This window comes from Motacilla alba, chromosome 1 (genome assembly GCF_015832195.1).
Source record: "Motacilla alba alba isolate MOTALB_02 chromosome 1, Motacilla_alba_V1.0_pri, whole genome shotgun sequence".
NCBI lineage: Eukaryota > Metazoa > Chordata > Aves > Passeriformes > Motacillidae > Motacilla > Motacilla alba.
Genome location: NC_052016.1, coordinates 96242500 through 96262135, shown reverse-complemented (window position 1 = coordinate 96262135; position 19636 = coordinate 96242500). Strand labels below are relative to the sequence as shown.

Here is a 19636-nt window from a genome sequence, read left to right as displayed (position 1 = left end):
TGTACAAGAAGACCTGGCACTAGAAGAGGAAAAACAGCCATTCCAAATGCAGGAGCTACTGAAAATACTGAAGTCTTAATTGCTTCTACTGCGAGTAAGGTAGAGAAAGTCTCCCGGGTATTATCAGGATGGAGAATTTACAACAACTACTCCTAACTTATACTTATGGACAACAATCTGCTCGAGACCTTTTTACATCCCCCACAGACAAGGAAGCCATCACATGCCACTGTTCCAGATGACAACTGAGCAAAGGGCATGTTTGCTGCTGTTATGTTATTTTTGCTGTTGTTCACAGGACAGACAAGACTGAGGAACACTGCTTCTAGGTGAGAAAACCCTTGGAATGTCAGACGAATGGAGTTACATTCTCTGGTACTGCCATATTCAAGTTTCCAAAAGCTGGCCACATAGACTGAACCTGCTGTTACAAATCGAATGCTTTTCAGGGGACTGGAGGGAAAAGCCCTGAGTGAGAAAAAAGTGTATGACTATTAGGATCAATAGTCTTATCCCCAGAGATAGATGTAAAGGACGACTCCAAACCTACAGAGTGATACAGTTAGCAGACACTGAGGAAACTGCAAAACTCTCCTCTCTCCCACCATATTCATACCAAGGAGAATGTAACAGGAGATATCTGTATCAAACCACAGATCTATACAGCTTTGTGTCTTTGTTTCTGTTATTTGATTTTGTAGTCAATCACTGAGAAAAAGGGCTCCTTATTTCTAGTAAGCCCGCTGAGATTTTTCTATCATTACCATGTTAACATTAAATACTTAACATTAAATAACTTAACTCTGTGCAGGTTTACTATTGCACAAATCCATTGCATTTTCCCATGCTGAATATTTATCCCTTTGCAACAATTAGTAGCAGCAGTTCTAGCCCTGTCTACTTTTCATCTGTAACTACAATAAATGACTACTTCTATAATAAATTCTTATAAACCATTCCTGACCACATAATTAGGTAACAAGGAACAAGTGCTCTAGGTCTCACAATGGCAATAACAATGGAAAGTTCTTAAGAGTTTGGTATTGTGCTAGATAAAAGTCATTTCAAAACAACATGAATGTGACAGTGCTGTGAACATATACAGACTTCATCAGAAGACAGAAAACTCTTTTGAAGAGCACCTCCTTCTGCATAATACCTTTCCAGTATCCAAAAATGCACCCAGAGCCCATATTTTTAAGACACAAGCCTCCTTAAGATTGGGAAGATTAATTACTTACATCATCATCTGACACTTTTTCTAACAACATTTCTTCCAATTCAATCTTAGTCAGCCATCTGCTGCCAGCCAGGTTTCTGTTTAAAATATCACATATATTCTTCCTTTAATTAACCATGCAATTAGAGTTACATCACAAAAGACCACACATACAGTCAGTCTTTGTTCAGAAACACATTTTCCATTACAAATGAATGCAGATCACATTCCTATAGTAAACATGAGAAGGCCTACGTTGATTTTAAAAGATCTGCCTTTTGAAAGGTATGGTAACTTCATGTGTTGAATTAACCACATGACCATTATGAGTATCAGCTATGCATTATTCATATGATTGAAGTCAAAGATTGAATTAGAGCAACACTGTAATAGGAAGTGATCTTCCCCTCAGCTTATGACTTACCTTTAAAAGCCTGCTGCCAGGAAAAATTTGGTATACAAGCAGCACAGAGCAAAATCAAAGGCAGAATGTTAAAATCAAATTCTTTTGCCACTGGTCTTTACTTTTCTGATCAATATAAAGAATGGCACAAGGAATGAGCATAGTCAAAGTATTAACATAGATAGCAGTGACATCCTGTGTTCTACCTGCTGTGTAATCCTGAGCTGCTCTGCACAGTGACTGCACTGATGATAGCAAAAGCAGAAATTTCTAAGAAAACAGCCTCATACAGAGATGCTAAAGCAAAGAACAGCCAACACTTGAGGTAAATCTTTGAAATATATATGATATGAAGTGACCAACTAAACAGCCATAAAATTACATAACAACATTATCAGGTAAATTTAAGGCAAAGATGTAACTAGCTTCTTAACTTCTCGGGTTTTTTAGAAACAGTGTTTTCAGTACCATGAAGAAAGCTGTGATTCAGTAAAACACTCCTTCTGAAGGTGTTTTTAAGGAGTACTACTTCTCAAGCATGCATATTAATGCTTTTCTGAGTCAGGACATGTGAAAGGATTATTTAGAAACAATGTAGAGTTCAACAATGATTTTAAAAAGCTTCCAATCCTGACAGACTCAAGTATATACTTACATTTACATATTGTTACTTGCTACTTCCACCGAAGCTGGCAAAAATTTCTTGCATGTGAAAAGCTATAAACTTGACTTGGCTCAGATCAGATCCTAACCCTACAGTTAATATTTCAGAATGCATTCACAATAGATTATTTTCCGGGAAAAAAAAAAACCCAAACCAAACCCCAAACTCCATGCCTCTCAAAAAAAAAAAAAAAAAACCAAAACAAACCAGCCCTCTCCACCAACCCTCTACTTATACTTAGGAGATAAATTATCCTATCCAGACTAATCTCAGAGGAAGCACTATATCCAGCGTGAGAAGTAAGTATCAAAAATTCTTTAAATTCTCTGAGCTTTGCAAACCTAACAGGGAGAAAAACCTTTCATCTCTGACTAGCTTTAGGTGGTTTTTCACATCAGTAAATCCACTGGCTGAGCTCTGTGAGGAATCAGGCTATTTTTCAGCAGCATGCAGCAAGAAACTAAATTCATTTGTTTTCTTGTCTGCTCAGAACCTAACACAAATCTATAATAAAACATTCTCTGGGTCACAGAATGCTATTTATATCATGAAGAAACATGAACTTCTGTTATTTAAGAAAATGAAATTATCTCAGCAAATTAATCCTTTCTCTTCATAACATAAATAACAAATGGCTGAAATGAAGAAGTGACAAACCAACATGATGTGCTCCTGGAGCAATGCATAAATCTGGCTAGAAAATACACAGCAAGAACAAAGATAAAAACAACTTGGGACAGGGAAAAATGTAACTATACAGAAAAGCAATAAATGCCTAAACCAAAACTTCCTAGCTGCAGCCATTTCTTTTAAACACTTGCTTAACCTAATTTTCTAATATGAAACCCTCACAAGAAATCTCAAAAAAATCAAGACTACAGTCTAAGAGGAGCAAAAAGCACCTAAAAGCCTATCCTGACTGGATACACCAAGAAACCAACAAATGTAGGTTTCCCATAGCTTCTGGTTGACATGGAGCATTTCTGTCCAGTGGCTAACTAGATTAAGAGCTTGCTGTGCATACCAGGGAAGTTAAACAGAAAAAAACAGACACTAAATTCAATCACTAATAGTGGTGATAATTAAAGAAATCCAGCAAAATGAGCTTTTCTAAAATTACTAGGTTTTGATGATTTCTGTTCAAAGCCATTAGAAGAAGGATAGTGAAATTAAGTATTTTGAGACTCTTAAATTTAAATGTTGGTAAATTAAAATACTCAAGAACTGTAATTAAAGACTAATAAAGAGCTCAGCCTTGGGTCTTGAGATTTTAAAAGCAGGAACAATGCAGTTGGTACTTTTAAAGCCTATGTTTTTAATAAAAAGTTTACCTCCTTTTTTCAAAATGCTTTAATAAAAGACATAATTAAAAAAATTCATACAGAATATATGTTTTATATATGTATATAAAACATTCATATATGTGAATAGACATATGTTTTATACAGAAACATAGAATTTTGGATATTTTCTGTTTATTTTCAAATCACACTTCAAAACTTTTATAAAGCAAAGGATATAGAAAAGAGCAGAGAGAGTTTAAAGAGTAAGAGAAATAGATGGGGTTTCCCTACTCTAACAATGAGAAATGAGTGCTCCACACATATCTGGTTGAAACTTTTCAATCTAAAATTACCGTAGAAATATTACACAAGGAATAGAGCAAAAGGCTGAAAATGTGTTTGTGGAATAGAAGGCAGGTAGCGTGGGGAACTACCAGAAGTGCCAAAACAGAATATGAGAGCACATTAAGAAAACTACTACCAATATTCATTCTAATTGGAAGCTTACCTTTTTTCCTTCTGAAGAGGAAGGTCTTGAGCTATCAGTTGGTCTTGATGTTTCTGAACATTCAGAAATTTTTCATATGTTTCCTTAAATGTATATGAAAGAAGTATTTAAATAGATTTTCTCATTTAATATTTATTTTTTTCTATTTAAAACACATGTTTAAATGGTTTTACTCTTCAAACACTTAAAATACAGAGGTCAGAAAACAAGCAGAGCTCTGAAAAAAAAATCACGTGCAGTTCAAAAGGATTGATTTTGAATTCTGCAACAGTGTTTTTTGCCTTCTTACATATGCTTGTAAAAAAAAACCAACTCAATTGTATACAGAAAGACAACTACATTTGTATAATGAATGCAACTCCAAAACATACTGTACAATAATTTCATCAGTGCATTAGCATTTTGGTTTGACTTTCTCAAAATACTGACAAGGTTTAAGATTTATTTAATTTCATTTAGTTAGGATTTTTGTTACGTAGAAGTGTCAGATTTACTGGTGGTCAGTATCAGTCACACTTCTTACCCTGGCATGTATACATGGATACAAAGTTGCACATTTATCATAGTAAACACTTCTGTTCTTTCAACTGTGCAGATGGACCTACTCTGTATTTTCAGTATTTTTAAAGTTTTCTCAAAATTCTTAGCTATATTACTATTTTCACACAATGGTGTGACAGTGATTTAGTACTTCAAGAAAAAAGAAAAAAAAAACAAAAGGAGAAAATACTCAAATAAGTCACAGTAAAAATACTACAAAAGAAACACATTTTAAATAAAGTATTTTTAGGGTTTTTTTTCAGTTTAGAAAATTATGAAGACTACTTGTTCTAAAATATAACCTCTAATACTCTTAATTACAACAGTCATCCAAATGCAAATGTAAATACGATTAAATGGAAAAATAATTATAAATTATATTGAAACAACAGGACAGTAGTACTACAATCAACTACTTCTACGACAAATAATTTACTTTCATTTAGGAGTGAAATAGAAAGCTTATAGTCACTTTCCTATACTGTACTAATCTGAGTTTTAGCAAATACTACAGAGAAATAACAGTGTAAGAATTAGTGGGAACAAGAAACAATACCAGTAAAGAAAGGAACATGAGATATCTCAGTGCTGTCAGATACTAACTAATGAAATATTAGTTCTTAACATAAAACCGGGATTTATAACAGGATGCAGTGAAATACCTGCAACAGCTTAAAAATAACAAAAAAAATAGAAGGCCCTTGCTTAGTTATAAACACCAACTGTTCAAGCTGATTTTTTTCACTAATATAAAATACACCTGCACATACACTAAAAATATTTGTACTAAAAATGTATGAACAAAGAACAGATTGTTATCTGAGCTGCACTCAAAGCATTTAAGTAGGGACAACTCACTGAGGTCTCTGACGCAGGTCACTGATGACATTTTTAATGGCACAGTAGAACAAAATATTTTTAAAATAATTTCATAGTTAAAAATCTTGAAGTACAAAATCATTCACTTTTGAGACAGCATCAGAAATCCTTTGTCTTTTGTGAGGTAATTGTATCAGACAGGAACCAGGAAAAAAAATTCAACTTAAAAAAAGTTTTTTATCCTAAAACACAGGCAACGTTACATAAAAGAGCAGAAATCCTACTTTCAAGTATTCCCAAACCTCACAAATATAACCATAGTCCTCTAAGGGACCAAGATACAGTATTACCACTGTGGGCAAGATATACCTCACATCACTCTAGTAATCTTAACAACTCCATTCAGAGCTGACCATTAGGCTTCAAAAATTATTGCCTATACATTAAAGCAGACACAGTTTGAGTTAGAGAGCATGAGGTGTGCCTGCACCAAGCAATTTTTAGGTACCTGTAGTTAAGATATGGTAAAGAATGAGTATGGAAACTTCTGCTTGGGACCACAGAGCGAGGGAAGAGAAGGGGAAGGAGGGCTGTGTCTGTCCCTCAGCAAGCTGGGGAGAGCTCAGCTGGAACAGTCAGAGATTGAATCTGATGAGCTCCATGAGTGTCTGCATTTGGAAGAAGTCAAGCCAGGCACAAAAATGATATTTTGGTGTCAGATGCTTAGAATTCTGACGTACTGGTTTTATTAGGTCTTATAAATGTGTATGGAGGTTTTTCACCTTACTGCTACTCTTGACTTACCTCTTGCCTTCAAAGGCAGAGGGTGTCACCACTCTACCTGCAAAAGCAGTCTCCTGTCTGCCTCCTCACAATCACTCATGGTCTTCCAATACATTCTGGCATACGTATTTATTTATTGGTATGGTCAGCAAAAATAGATTAACAGGAGCTCAACATGAACAGGAGGAGCTCAACATGAACAGCTACAACACAGCTCCTTAAAAAAGGACACAGGGAAGTAATCACAGCTGTGACCTTAAGACAGGCTGACTACAGTCAGAATTGCTTCTAAACAGCAACTCAAGTATTTTCAGGTAACATGACACAAGTCAGAAGAAGACTTAAGGATTTTGTCATATTTGGAAATGATTGATAAACACGGGCAAATAAAATGAGATATAGGTTACCATCTACCACTTTCTAGCTTCAGAAATTAATTGTCAGTTACAATGACAAAAAGATTTAGAACAGCAGCAACAACAAAATTTTCCTGAAGACCTTCCCTAGGTAATCCCAAAGAACACCAACACTCCACAGCCTGTTGAAGTTTTAAGAATGTGCACTTTTAAGAATTAAAATTATCTCTTTAAACTGTTCTGGTTAAATTACAGCAATCATGTCTATTCAGACAAAGAACCCTTTACACAGGAGATGAAGTCAAGCAACATTGAAAAGTAGCATTTTAAAGTAATTCCAAGTGTAAGAGAAATGTTAAATATAATTTCCTACATATTTCTGGCAATAAAAGTGGACTTGGAACTCTTATAAATTTTTTGTCTGAAGTACTAAAAAAAAATTTAAAAATTGATGCATGTATCTTATCTCTGTATAGAGATAAAGCCAACAGACTGAAAGAACCACTCACGTGTGAAGTAAAGTATGTGGATGAGCCTTTGCAAAATCAGGAATCACATGTAATGCCCAATAATTTATCTGACAAATCTTCACTCCCCAACCGCTAAAGAAAGCTTCTGAAGACACACTTGCTTTTTCAAAGCTGGCAGGTGAAGATTTTACTAATCACTTGAGGATTCAATAGTCCAATTCAAGACTGTACACATCTGTGTGTCTTGTAAACTCAGCTATTACACAATCAAAATAGCTGATTTTACAAGACTGACTATGTACTGAAATGCTTCCATTTCTAATAGAGAGATCAAATTTCAAATCTCTACAGGGACACTTAAAATAATAAGAAATTATTTTACTCTGCATTAAAAATAAGGAAGAAATCAGCAAATGAATCCCTAAAACAGACTTTTATGGGGAAAAAATTCTGTTAACATTATAGTTAAGATATGCTGCAGAGCTCACATTTTACTCAGTTGGCACTTTACTTTGTTTCTTGTGTTTTGAGTTCAGCATACACTTTGACTGGTTTTAAGTTTCGGAATATTTTTGAGAGTTAAAATGCTCAGTTGTTAGAGTATTTACCTCAATCCATAAGCCCTGATATTTCTAAAAAATGTACAAGCATGATTACACGCAATTACTATTTTCCTGTGCACAACGGTAAGAAGATACCATTTTGTCTTGTTCTGCACATTACAAAAATGGTATTATTCTAAAAAACTTTTAGGTGAAATGATGATCAAATGCACTATCAAACACTTGCAAAATGGTGTTTCATGCAATAAACAGTCTTTTGTATATCAGAAGAAAAATGAATTGTCCTTTTCCCTACAGCTAAACTTTATTCAACAAGCAGAACAACAACAATAACACATGTAACAAATATCTTGTATGATAGGTAATTTCATATTGAAAGCCAAGCACGTATATTGGCAATTATAATACATACAAAGTTAGTTTATTTTCAGTAAGTGGACAATATTTTTTATAAGCACTAACTAACCAATAACACTATGCCCAGTTATATAACTAGCAGGTAACAAAATTCAAGTTCCACATGAGCCTATGTAATTAATGGCATATAAGTTTAAGCTAAATAATATGTTGATCCTGTTTATTAGATTTAACGTAGCAATTTAAAAGACATCTTCAAATCAGATTGATTACTTATACTAGGCTGTATTAACATCCAACTCTTTTCTGGACAAATTAATTAGCTTTGAGACTTAGGAATACGTTTTGTTAAATACACATTAGTTTAATAAGTGGTTAAAACAATGTTGGGAATTTCATGCAGATTTTGGCTTTCATTTGGCCAACTTAGAAAAAAAACCCTGTTAAATCTCACTTAATGGATTTACATTTAAAGAAGCCTATTTAATGAAAATATTCAGAAACAGTTGAAGAACACTCAAGTATCCTATATTAATGAAAAATGCATTTGTCAAGGCCATTTGTTTGAAGGTGGTTGCCACGCTCTTAGAAACAAAACGCGCACTACACTTTCAGAGATTTCCAAGGCAAGCTTGCATACTCTAACTGCTAGGAAGAGCTAAAAATAAACTTGTGCTCCTTGTAAAATTTGTAATTTCTTCATTATGATGGAATGCAACAAAACATCTTGCCCTTGGGTTGCTCCGTTTCAGCCAAAACAAATGCAAATGGCTTGTCAGATGACAGCTGTTTGATAAGGCTCCTCTACAAGACCTGCATGCTTTACTTTTTTCCGTGAAACTTGGGATGAAAGGCAGAAGGCAGGAAGAGAATTAATGTAGCATACAGTCTAAAGGCAATGCTACAACCGTGATTAAGTAGAAAAGTTAAAAGGCACAGATTTTCCACAGCCTTGCTGCGTGCAACCCATCCGTGTAACAAGTTGACAGGCCTAGCGCGTCAGCTCCATCATCCTCTCCGACAGCTAAAACGCAGCATTGCATCCCTTTTCAGAGAAAATTTGCGTCTGCACCATGAAGCGTTGTACATTATTTCTTAGCACTGCAGGGGGCTCAAGTCCATATGGAACCTTCACAAATATTACCACAGATCAAACCAGCGGCGTTTCGAGGCAGATTTGACATACCTATTTAAATGAACAGCAGGGGTCCTCGGGCTGCCTCGGGCTGTGCAGGAGAAAACCTCTGTGGAAAGCCTATGCTGCAGCTCCATTACTCAGCAAAGACACTCTCTACATTTATCATTCATTTCATTTCTGCCAGGGCAAGAAGCTCATTTGCCCAAGGTCAACAACAACAACAAAAAAAAAAGGGAAAAAAAAAAAAAAAAGTGGGGCTGTTTTTTATTCTCCCAAAGAAATAAATGTACCTGACAAGAGGGGATTTTGTCCTTTGGGTACACAGAACTCAAATAAATATCAGATCATTCTAATAAAAACACTATACTCAGTAAAGCTGTGCACTGAATTTGTGACCATAAAGTTTGTTTTTCTGACAACTGACTAACCATAGAGCTAACTTCTTAAAACTATCTAATAAGGAAACAAAATCTGATGTGAATATCCAATTAAATATTTCTGCATTATTACATTATACATAATTAATGCTTTTGTCTTCTATAAGTACATGTAAGAAACATTAGTATCTTCCCATAGACTCTTCTAAAGATGCAGATAATGCTTGTGCTACTGATGGTCACAGATATGAAAGGTCTGTTCACAACCTATGTCAAGACTCAGGGTCTAGTGGTGTTCTATTAGATACAGCTTTTTTCATAAAGGTAAAAGATGCAGATCCTTTACTCCTGGAACCATATTAATCAGAAAAAACCTCAAGTTTGCATGAATGGAACCATCTCAGAAAAATCAATTAAGCAGTTTAAATGCAAATTTTCTTCACACTAAATGTCAGCACAAATAACATTTCCTATAGCTTTGCCCTTCACAGAGGAAAAAAAAAGAACTATTTTTTATTCTACAATGAACTTTGCTAGAACTAGCCATTTTTGTTGTATGTGCAATCCTCACGACTAATCTTTTAGATTACCAACTAGACAGAGCCTACAGCAAAGCATTCAGACTATTCAAAACCAGTCCATAGCCAAAACTGTAAAATGAACCAAAGATTAAAGGAAGAACTGTTATGTAGTGTGTTCTCTTAAACGTGACATAAAAATAGTTCATAATAATGAATACTGTGACACAAAAATATACATTGCGTGTAGCTTCAGTGGTGATATTATGGCCTTCTGTGAATACAGCTAAACTCAGGAGCTCCTGAGTGGCACCTCTAGAATAACATGCACTTGACTGGGAGCTGACATTATTTATTACAGATAACATACTTACATGCATTAATGAATAATACGACTGCTTGCCAGTATAAAAGAGGAAGTGAAATGGTCGGCCATCTTCTCCCCACTGGATTTCTAAGGGAAGGCAAGATTAGACAAGAAAGCAATATACAACCCCTAAAAAAATAATCCCTTGTATCTAACTGCAGTTATAAACCTCTTTCATAATACTGATTGTATTTTTAAATATCAGAGAACAAAGACATTTTACAGGTGTTCAATCTGCCTGGAAACCTGATAGTTTAGATAATCTTTTTTAAAGCTAATCTCCCTATGCAATTATAATAAAATATTTAACATTATAATTGCAAATAACATTTTGCATAAGGAAATCCCTTGTGTACAACTCTAAAAGATTGTATAGGTGGTATTACAAATAGAAGTATACATTTTAGTGTAAAAAGAAGTACAAAGCAAGAGACAACTGAAATCTACATTGAAAAGTGAAAGATTAGCAGCTCTGGAAAACACAATGCTAAAACAAAGAAGGTTTTTATTAGTATAATACATCTAAGCTAAACTTACTATGTGTACACTTGTCTTTTGTGGGTAGCAACCATATTTAGAACTTGGGAGATTTTGGAACTCGTTTGTGTTATTACATTTGGGATATTTAAATACAAAGACCTTTCCTACAGTTTACATAATTAGTTCAGCAAGAAAACAAATGTTCCATATTAATTCAGCATATCCAGTGTGTTTTATTCATTACAAAATATTATTTAAAGTCAAATTTCGACTTCAAAGGGAAAAAAAAAAGAAAATTTAGATAACATAACAAAGATCTCTTTCAAATAAAGAAAAATTACAAAAATAAAAACCTGAGGGCTTTTTACAAATTGAACTGTAGAGAAAGTCACAGCCATTTTATTCAATGAAGTCAATTAAAGCTATCTGTAAACTAAAGGCAAAGGTAAGACTCCAGAAACCTGTCTGATAAACACAATATATATTGGATTGGAATATCAAGATATATATACATTCAGAAGCTGAATGTAAAGATGCAAAACTTAACAGGAAAGAAAGAATACAGGGGACTTTTACCCACATACACTATTAGTGTGATTTTCCATGTATGCAATTGTGAAACCATATTTTGTTGAAAAAACTGTTGTGGAAATTTTCCAAAGTATAAATTTACGTTTTTGTACTTTAAAGTCATTGAAGATGCAATACATAGACGAGACAAAGTTGCCTTTAGAGATACTTATTGAATGTGTTCTTTTTAGATATAAATACAAAACTACACATTTACACTAATTTGTTCTTACAGTCCTCAGGATATTGCTAGCATTTCAAAAAATGCTTTAGTCCTGAAAGCATATAGAATAGTAGCTTAGTTCTTCCATAAAACAGCCCTTGGATTTTAAAACTACTAAATTATTAACTCTCCCCTACCCTTTCACTTTCTACTTTTTTACTGTACAATACAAAGTAGTTGAAAAAAAAGGCCATTCGAAGGCCATTTTGATACCATTTGAAAGCTGAAAATACAAAATTTCAGATCATTTAGACTGCTTTCCAAAGACGTGAAGTCCCCCAAAAAACAAGTATCAATTATTCCGGCAGCAGATAAAAGGAAGGAAAATTTTAAGATTTTAATGACAATCAGAAATGTTTATCTGGGACGTGATAGTTCAGTGAATGTAGAATTTCATGCTCATGCTACTAGTTCATACCAAATACTAGCCAAAAACAGACAACAGGTTTTGACCTTATCTTTCAAAGATTGTATTTAAAATTAAATTGTTGATTTCAGTGAACTGACCAACATACTGGTAAACCACTGACATCTGGGACTTCATACAGTGTCTCCGGAGCAAGACAGTATGAACAGACATGCAGAGTTAGGACTTTAAGGTCAAAGAACTGATTAGGAGAGGTTCCACTCTGTCTATTATTTGAAAAAATTCAAACCTGTAATTTCTAATCTTCTAGAGCAACAAAGTTACAAAGAAAACTTTTGATTTAAAATAGTATTAATGAATATTTTATGGAGGTGATAGGCAGCTCTGACAAAAAGCTACTGAATTTAACAAAAGGTTTTCCCATGACTTCAAGAGATTCTACGCATCATTCTATTTATTGCTTATTTTTAAACAATGAAAAACATTTTTCTTGGTTAACGTAATTTCTGAGAAGATCAGTAGTACTCTGGAATAGACTGATAATTTTTATCATAAAACACAGAATATCAGAATAGACTTTTACTGTTCATGTCTTAGCAATCATTAGGAACATAAGGAAAAGAGCCAATCCATAAAAATAAGAAATTCTACATATGCAACAATCTTAATACTTAGAAATAATAAAATAGGTATCTAAGAACACTTACTTCTCTGCTCTGGAAAAACTTCAGTAGGATGCTGCAAATAAACGAAAAATATCAGCAAAAGGAAAAAGTTACTCAAAGTAACATGCTACAGTTATTCAGAAATGTAACAAGAAATCCTACCTTCATCAGAGGCCTGGCTTGTCTGTCGAATAAGCCAGAAGGAAAGAGATAGGCAATAGCTCTCTGAAAACAAGAAGAAAGATCTCGTATGTGACTTTCTTCCCACAAAAGCATCATCAAAAACATTTCTTACGTACTTTCTTATGCAAAAAATAGCATAACTTTCATACAGTAGGCAACCAAATCAGTAAGAAAATATGACACGTATGTGATAAGCTGAAAAGAAAAGCAGATAATTTCCTCTGGAATCCTCAGAAGTAAAACCTCATTCTGAAGGCTGTACTCTACTGCATCAGAATGAGTGAACTTTCTTCTGCCAAATTTAGTTTTTATAGAATGCATCTATCATAACTTACCAGAACTACTCAAGTGAAAAGACCACCTTTATACACAATGATTTTCCAGTAAAATTTCAAGTGCTGTGACTTCCAGAGGAAATCACAACACTTATCTATTTATCTTTCTGAAAATATCACTGCTTGCTAACAGTGCCTACTGACAGATCAAGCATAGAAATTTTATTTAAGGCAACAGGAAAAAGCCAAATTTTAAACATTTGGACTCCCACTTTCTACAATTTCCAGACATAGCTTCCTCAAGTCTAAAAGCCGTGTTTGTTGTGGCAGTAATGGCTATTTTACATAGCCTAAATAAGCATTTCATTGATCACTGAATTTGGAAACATCTGTGAATCACTAAAATCTTTGCAAAACTTGAACTTGAACTAACTGCCCAGAGAAGACTCAAGTGACATATTTTTTTTTTCCCTTAGATACCTGAAGGTTTGATAAAACACTTTAGAAAAATACATGATATTCATCACACTCATTGTTTACTGTTTTCACTAAGTACAAGGTACATACTGTATTTTTACTTAATCAATATTTACCAGTATTTATGTGATATATAAAATCAGCATTATTTTCCTACAACCAATGAAGTTAGCATACCAATATTCCAAACCATTCTGGCCAAAATGTAAGGCAAAGCAACTTACAAAGTTAAGCCCTGACATACATGTCTGTTCAATATCATCTTACTCTACCTCTTCAATGTAACTAAATCATAATTTAATAATGCAAAAACATGCATTTGTCAGAGCTCTTTATTTTAATTTATTTGTAAGAACAAACTAGAAGAAGCTAGCCACCAAAAGCTCACAGATGTAGGAGTCTGGCAAATGTAGCCAACTTCAGACAACGGGTAGCAGAGCTTCAGACAGAAATGTTGTGCTTGTACAGTAAAATGGACCAACCAAATAAACCCTTCTGGCAGTGGTCTCATATTTCCATTAGACAGTACAGAAAAGTAGAATTACAATAAAATCTGATTTTAAAATCTTCTCTCAAGAAGAATGGTTCTTTGTAAGTTAGGCTACCTTAGGGCTATTACTCGCTGATAATTTTTTCCATAGACTTGGAGTGCTTTGTCAGTGCTTCAACAGATTTAATATGCATGGAGTGTAAAAAGACCTAACCTATTACTTTCATTAATCCCCTACTGGCATTCTGAACAGAAATTTTCAGAATTCTGAAGCAAACAAAAGGCTTAACTTGATTTTATAAAATGGTAATTTTGTTTCTCTTAGTGACTACTGTATTCCCATTTGTTAGTCAATGGGCATTTTATGCATACACACAGTAGGTGAACACCTATTTATGAACAAATGGGGATTAATTATGATGACAAGAGAGAAATCTACTGTGAGCCAAATGATGTTAAACCAACACCTTATATAATATATTAAAAGAAATTATTACGGGGTCCTGAGACGACTGTATGTGTATTTAAGACATAATCTTTATACAAGCATTTCCAGAATCTCAGCCAAAACAGTTACTGTAACTACGACACCTTAATAAATGCCAAACATAACAATTTAACATTTACAATGAAAAAAGCAGCTGCCATCTGAGACCTTCTACTTCTTGGAAAGTTTATTTTATTGCTAAGTGTATACTCATGTCTTTCACACTACAGCATGAACACATCCTGTACTAAGAAATCCTAACATCTACTCTCAGATTTCCACACAACAACCAACCAAAGAAGAATGGCTCATTTTATGCTTCTTTTTTTGTTGTTGCAAAATGGAAATAAATAGTCTGCCTGACTTCTCCCTTTTTACGGAAAAGTAATCAAGGATGAACTATCCTGGAATGCAACAGATTCCAGTTCTGCTTTATTCAGAATTTTCTTCTTAATTTTACATAGCTAGGTTCTCAGGCTGTACTCTACCAACTACATAGAAAGTCAGACTGCCTCTTGGGAACAGAAGCTGATTTTGTCTATGCAAATGTTTCATTTTTGTAGAAAAGAAATCTTTTTAAAAAGCCCTGTACTAGCAATATAAAAAGATGGTGGATCAATCTGAGGAATTACATCAGAATTAGTCTCTCCAAACTGCAGCTGAAGCATATAACCATGAAATTACTTTCCTGAAATCTTTTTAAAATGTCTTCAGATATGGAACATAGGTTTCCCTTCACGAATCTCCAGGTGTCAAACCAAAATTCCATAGAGAATTAACTGCATGTTACTTGCATTTTCCTGAACAGAAAAAGCAGGTGAATGTCCCTCTTAAAACTCTATAATCAGGGTGTAAATGCTAGCCATAAAGTTCCCAAGAAACCTTTACATTTAACTGCAGTTTCCCATTCCAAAAGTGGTTTTCACCTCAAGGGTCCTGGCCCATACCCTTTTTTGAACTCCAGATTAAAGAAACTGTTGTGCTGATTATGAAGTACTACTTTCTCAATGTCATCATGTCACCTACAGAAGATATATTCCCCCCATTCTAGACTCCACAGGTTCTGGGGCAGCTTTTTCACATTCTATTTCATAAATCACACTGTTGCCATTGTCTTTGGAAATAAACCACAACTTTCTAGAAGTGAAACATCCATAATTATTTTCAGCAGAATCACAATTAAAAATCCTGGTACCTAATAACACAACAGTGTTTCCAAAAATAACTATATAAATTTCTTGAAAAAGGTAGAATGAGTGAGTACAGTCTGCTTCCGCTATGAGTTACTAAAAAAAAATTTAGTCATGTCTTTTAAGGATTTGAAAATCTTTGGTTTTGAATTTCACTGTTGATCCACACAGAAAAGAGGAAAATACCCAGTAGTCACACCTTTAAAAACAGCAGATCATAATGAACACGTTAGTAACAAAATAGTTTGTTTACATTTGACATTTCTTAAATGGCACAGTTGGTAAACTTAACTTTCCTGTAACAAACTAAAAGAAGTCCTGTTATATCATCATTTGTTGAGGAACCAGAAGAGTCAATATACTGCCCACAGGACGAAAATGTCTTTCACTTGCAGCTTTAAGTTTGAATTTAAGCCAGTTGGAATAACAAGTACAACCTTCCATCCCTATTAAGAAAAAAAAAAACCAAAACCAGAGAAACCAAAAAAATCTGGCATTCCTTCAAACACACAAACCAATTAATTAAATAATCTGTCCAGCACTGCATGTGTATGTCGTGTCAATTCAGTGTACCTGCCACATCCTCACCTTTCCTCCTCCCTGTGGATGTTGCACATCCTGACTTCTGATCGTTCTTCCCTTCCTACCACCTCCCTACAAGCCAAGAAGTTGTTTGTCCATTTTCTCACATGTCAGAGACTAACTCTGAATCAAACAAGTTCAGCTGGGTCAGTAAGAGTTACTTTTTCTTTTGCTTTTTTTTCCCCCCAATGTCTTGAGGAACTAATTCAATACTTTAATTCAAATAGAGTTGACTGAGTCATATTGGGATGTCAACAGTTCAGTTCTTCAATTGATCTTGCCCATTTTTATTGAAGCTCAAACACAAAACATTCCACTAATTCCCACTGCTCAAAACATGTGCAAAGATAGTTATCTAAGTAACATCCAGTGGAGAAAGGTATTTTAGGGAGAAGGAAAGAAGAAAAAAAAATTTGGAAAACCAAACAAACACCACCTCTACCCTGGGGCTCCTTTGCAGCAGCACCCTTTTTGGCAGCAGGCTCAAGAATCCAGCTCATTCCTTTTTAAATATACACGAAATTTTAATCATCAAAACACTGAAGTGAGAAGTGACACTTTATGCCATAACATTTTAATGAAACACCTGAGCAAAAGCTGTTTCAGCTTCTACTCCTCAACTTGATCATAAGAGAGCCACTTCCCTTCTAAAACTGTGCCTCTTGAATCACATCATTTAGTCACTGTACTTCATCACCTCTCAGACCTAGATGTTTTCTGGAACAGCTGTTTTCCTTCTAACCACACTAGCAGTATTCTTTAACAGCTTTCAGCATCCAAAATCCAGAATATCTGGGGTAAACCAGGAAGGAATGAAACAAAAATGGGACACAAAATGTTAACTCTGAATTATTTGGTTTTTGTTTAACAGGACAGAAAAGGTTAAGCACAAAACAAACCACTATGTCCCCTCCACCCCCCCAAAAAAGTGACACAACAAAATTTATATTGCAAAACAAACCCCTCCTCTAACAACTAACTACTAAAATTTATTGAAACCACCCCCCACACTGTTCATCTACAGCTAAATTCTAGCTTGTAGAGAAAGAAGTCTCAAGCCCAAAGTGACACACCATTTTAGCTCTATCACTCGAAAAAAAACCAAAACAAGCAAAACAATCCACAGTCATTATATGACAAACCCCAACTTTTTAAAATATTACATTATTTTTATACTATGCAATCACTTTCAAAATGAAAATTAATGTCTTGTCATGAGCTTGCAGAGAAAAAAAAAATCTGTTGAAAGAAACAGTCTTTCATTTCTATCTTCATCTCATTTCTTCAAAATATGGAACAGTATTAGAAAGTGTAAAAAAAAATACAGCAGTCATCATCTCAGCTTGATGCACAAGTAAAAAAATACTGATGCAGAGTTTGCTTCCACTGGGGAAAAAAAATAAAAAGAGTTGAAAAAAGCAGTCTAGTTTAAACTAGTTAAATAAATCCAAAATCCATTATTTATTGTAAGGACAGTGCTGGACAAGACACTCTTCTTGCAGACAACAGGCAGTTCAGAAACACATTTTGTTCTGAATAACATTTCTGACATTTCACATTTGCCAATATTCATTCATTTCTAATACTCTCTGCTGCTAAAATTTGAATATTATTTAGAAATGAGATGTGCCAAGTCACCTTTAAAAGCAACTGCATACAAGCAATTTTTCATGAAAGAAGCCTTATTTTTTTGAAAGAAATCTGATGAGGAATTAAGTCTTTCAACATTTAACAATTTCACGGTTAACTATCTTATTGGTATTTTTCCAACAGTATAAATGCTAGTAGAGGAAAACATATATTTTATGTTCAAATTATTCCATCTGCTTGACAACAATCTATTAGGTCGTAAGACAGACAACAAGCAAAAATGAATGCAGATCTTTAGCTTTTGAGTTTTACTAACTCTTACAGGTAAAGAGTATTGCTTTATGATGAGCTCGTATCTGAGAGAGCATTTAGTGACTGCATAAAAATGAATAATAAAAATACTGGCATATAAATAGGTCATGAAGCTTAAGACACTCTTCTTGTATTAATCTTACTTAGATTCCTGGGCTTTAGAGTGGAATATCACAGAACTGACAGTGGAAAATGGCTGTGGGCTGTTTACTACAACTGTAAGTTAGAAGTTAAATCACAAAATAAAAGGATTACAGACTCAAATGGGGAAAAGCACTAGATCAGGACTGCAATCTCTATTAATTAGGTATCCCAGCTGGGCAGTGGGTATGCAGCTGTTAACTTGATCAATGACTTACCTAAATGTCATCTCTACTGATTCGCTTATAAATTACCAGCAAGTGAGACTAATGTACAGGTGCTAATTTATTTAAACTGTTCTCTGCAGTTCTACATAGCTTTATAAACTGCATCTGGCACCTAATGTTAGCTGTCAGTTGTACTTAGACATGCCTGTCCTAACGACTCTGTTCATTAGAAATGAGCACAAATTATGAAATATTGTGAAAAATGATACATCAAATGAAATGGGCAAAGCAAATCAATTAGAAAAACTTCATAGCACATATTCACACATAGGAGAATAAAAACATCTTAGCTTCAGAGTGAGGTCTATAATACCAATTAAAAAGCAATTGGTAGACTTGTGCAGAGTTATATATCAATTTGCTGGATTTTTTTTTCTCCTCCAGAAATACTGTTGTAATGCACAGCTTAACTTTTCATTCCTAAATAAAAGCATCAGTAAGAGGCAATTCTGCTTCCAAAACATCCGAGGATTAGCAAGTAAGTCAACTTATTTTCCTTTTTTAAAACTTCACAAGGTTTAGCTTTTATTAAACTCTACCTAAAACTCCAGTGAAGGACAGATTCCTAGGATGTCTACTTTTGAAATACACTGCGAAGACTGATTAAAAGCAGAAGACATGGAGGTATATAAGCACTCATCAGAAAGAATTACTGCTGTTCAAAATGTAAAGCTTGGTAATTCTCCTGCCAGTGCTTAAGGAGCTTTTATATTTTTATAACAGAAATTTAATTATGCATAGCAGACACTATTACACACTCTAATTACTTCCCAACACCTGATGGAATATGAAGAAATCAAACCACAGATACTTGGTATCACCAAAAAAAACTACTCTTTTGGCCCCACTTTTCCATCATTTCAGAAGCAGTCCCATACTTGTCAGCTGCACTGCATTTGTAAAAGCTAATTTCCAGAATCAATCTGCTTTTAGTAATGGTGAAGCTAAGTTAATGTTGTGCAAATGATCATAGTTCTGTGGCTTTATAAAGAAGAAACCACTACATAGATAC

At 34.3% G+C, this 19636-nt stretch overlaps 1 protein-coding gene across 1 annotated transcript in view; it reads right to left on the bottom strand.

Annotated features, from left to right (window-relative positions):
- Positions 1 to 19636, bottom strand: part of MRPS9 (mitochondrial ribosomal protein S9) — a 34062-nt gene that overhangs the window by 5731 nt on the left and 8695 nt on the right. Inside the window, exons 3-7 of the mRNA XM_038147699.1 lie at positions 12833 to 12895; positions 12713 to 12743; positions 10373 to 10452; positions 4078 to 4160; positions 1242 to 1317 (exon numbers count right to left, since the gene is read on the bottom strand). Coding sequence (XP_038003627.1) covers positions 1242 to 1317; positions 4078 to 4160; positions 10373 to 10452; positions 12713 to 12743; positions 12833 to 12895 — 333 coding nt within the window. The remainder of the gene's footprint in view (positions 1 to 1241; positions 1318 to 4077; positions 4161 to 10372; positions 10453 to 12712; positions 12744 to 12832; positions 12896 to 19636) is intronic.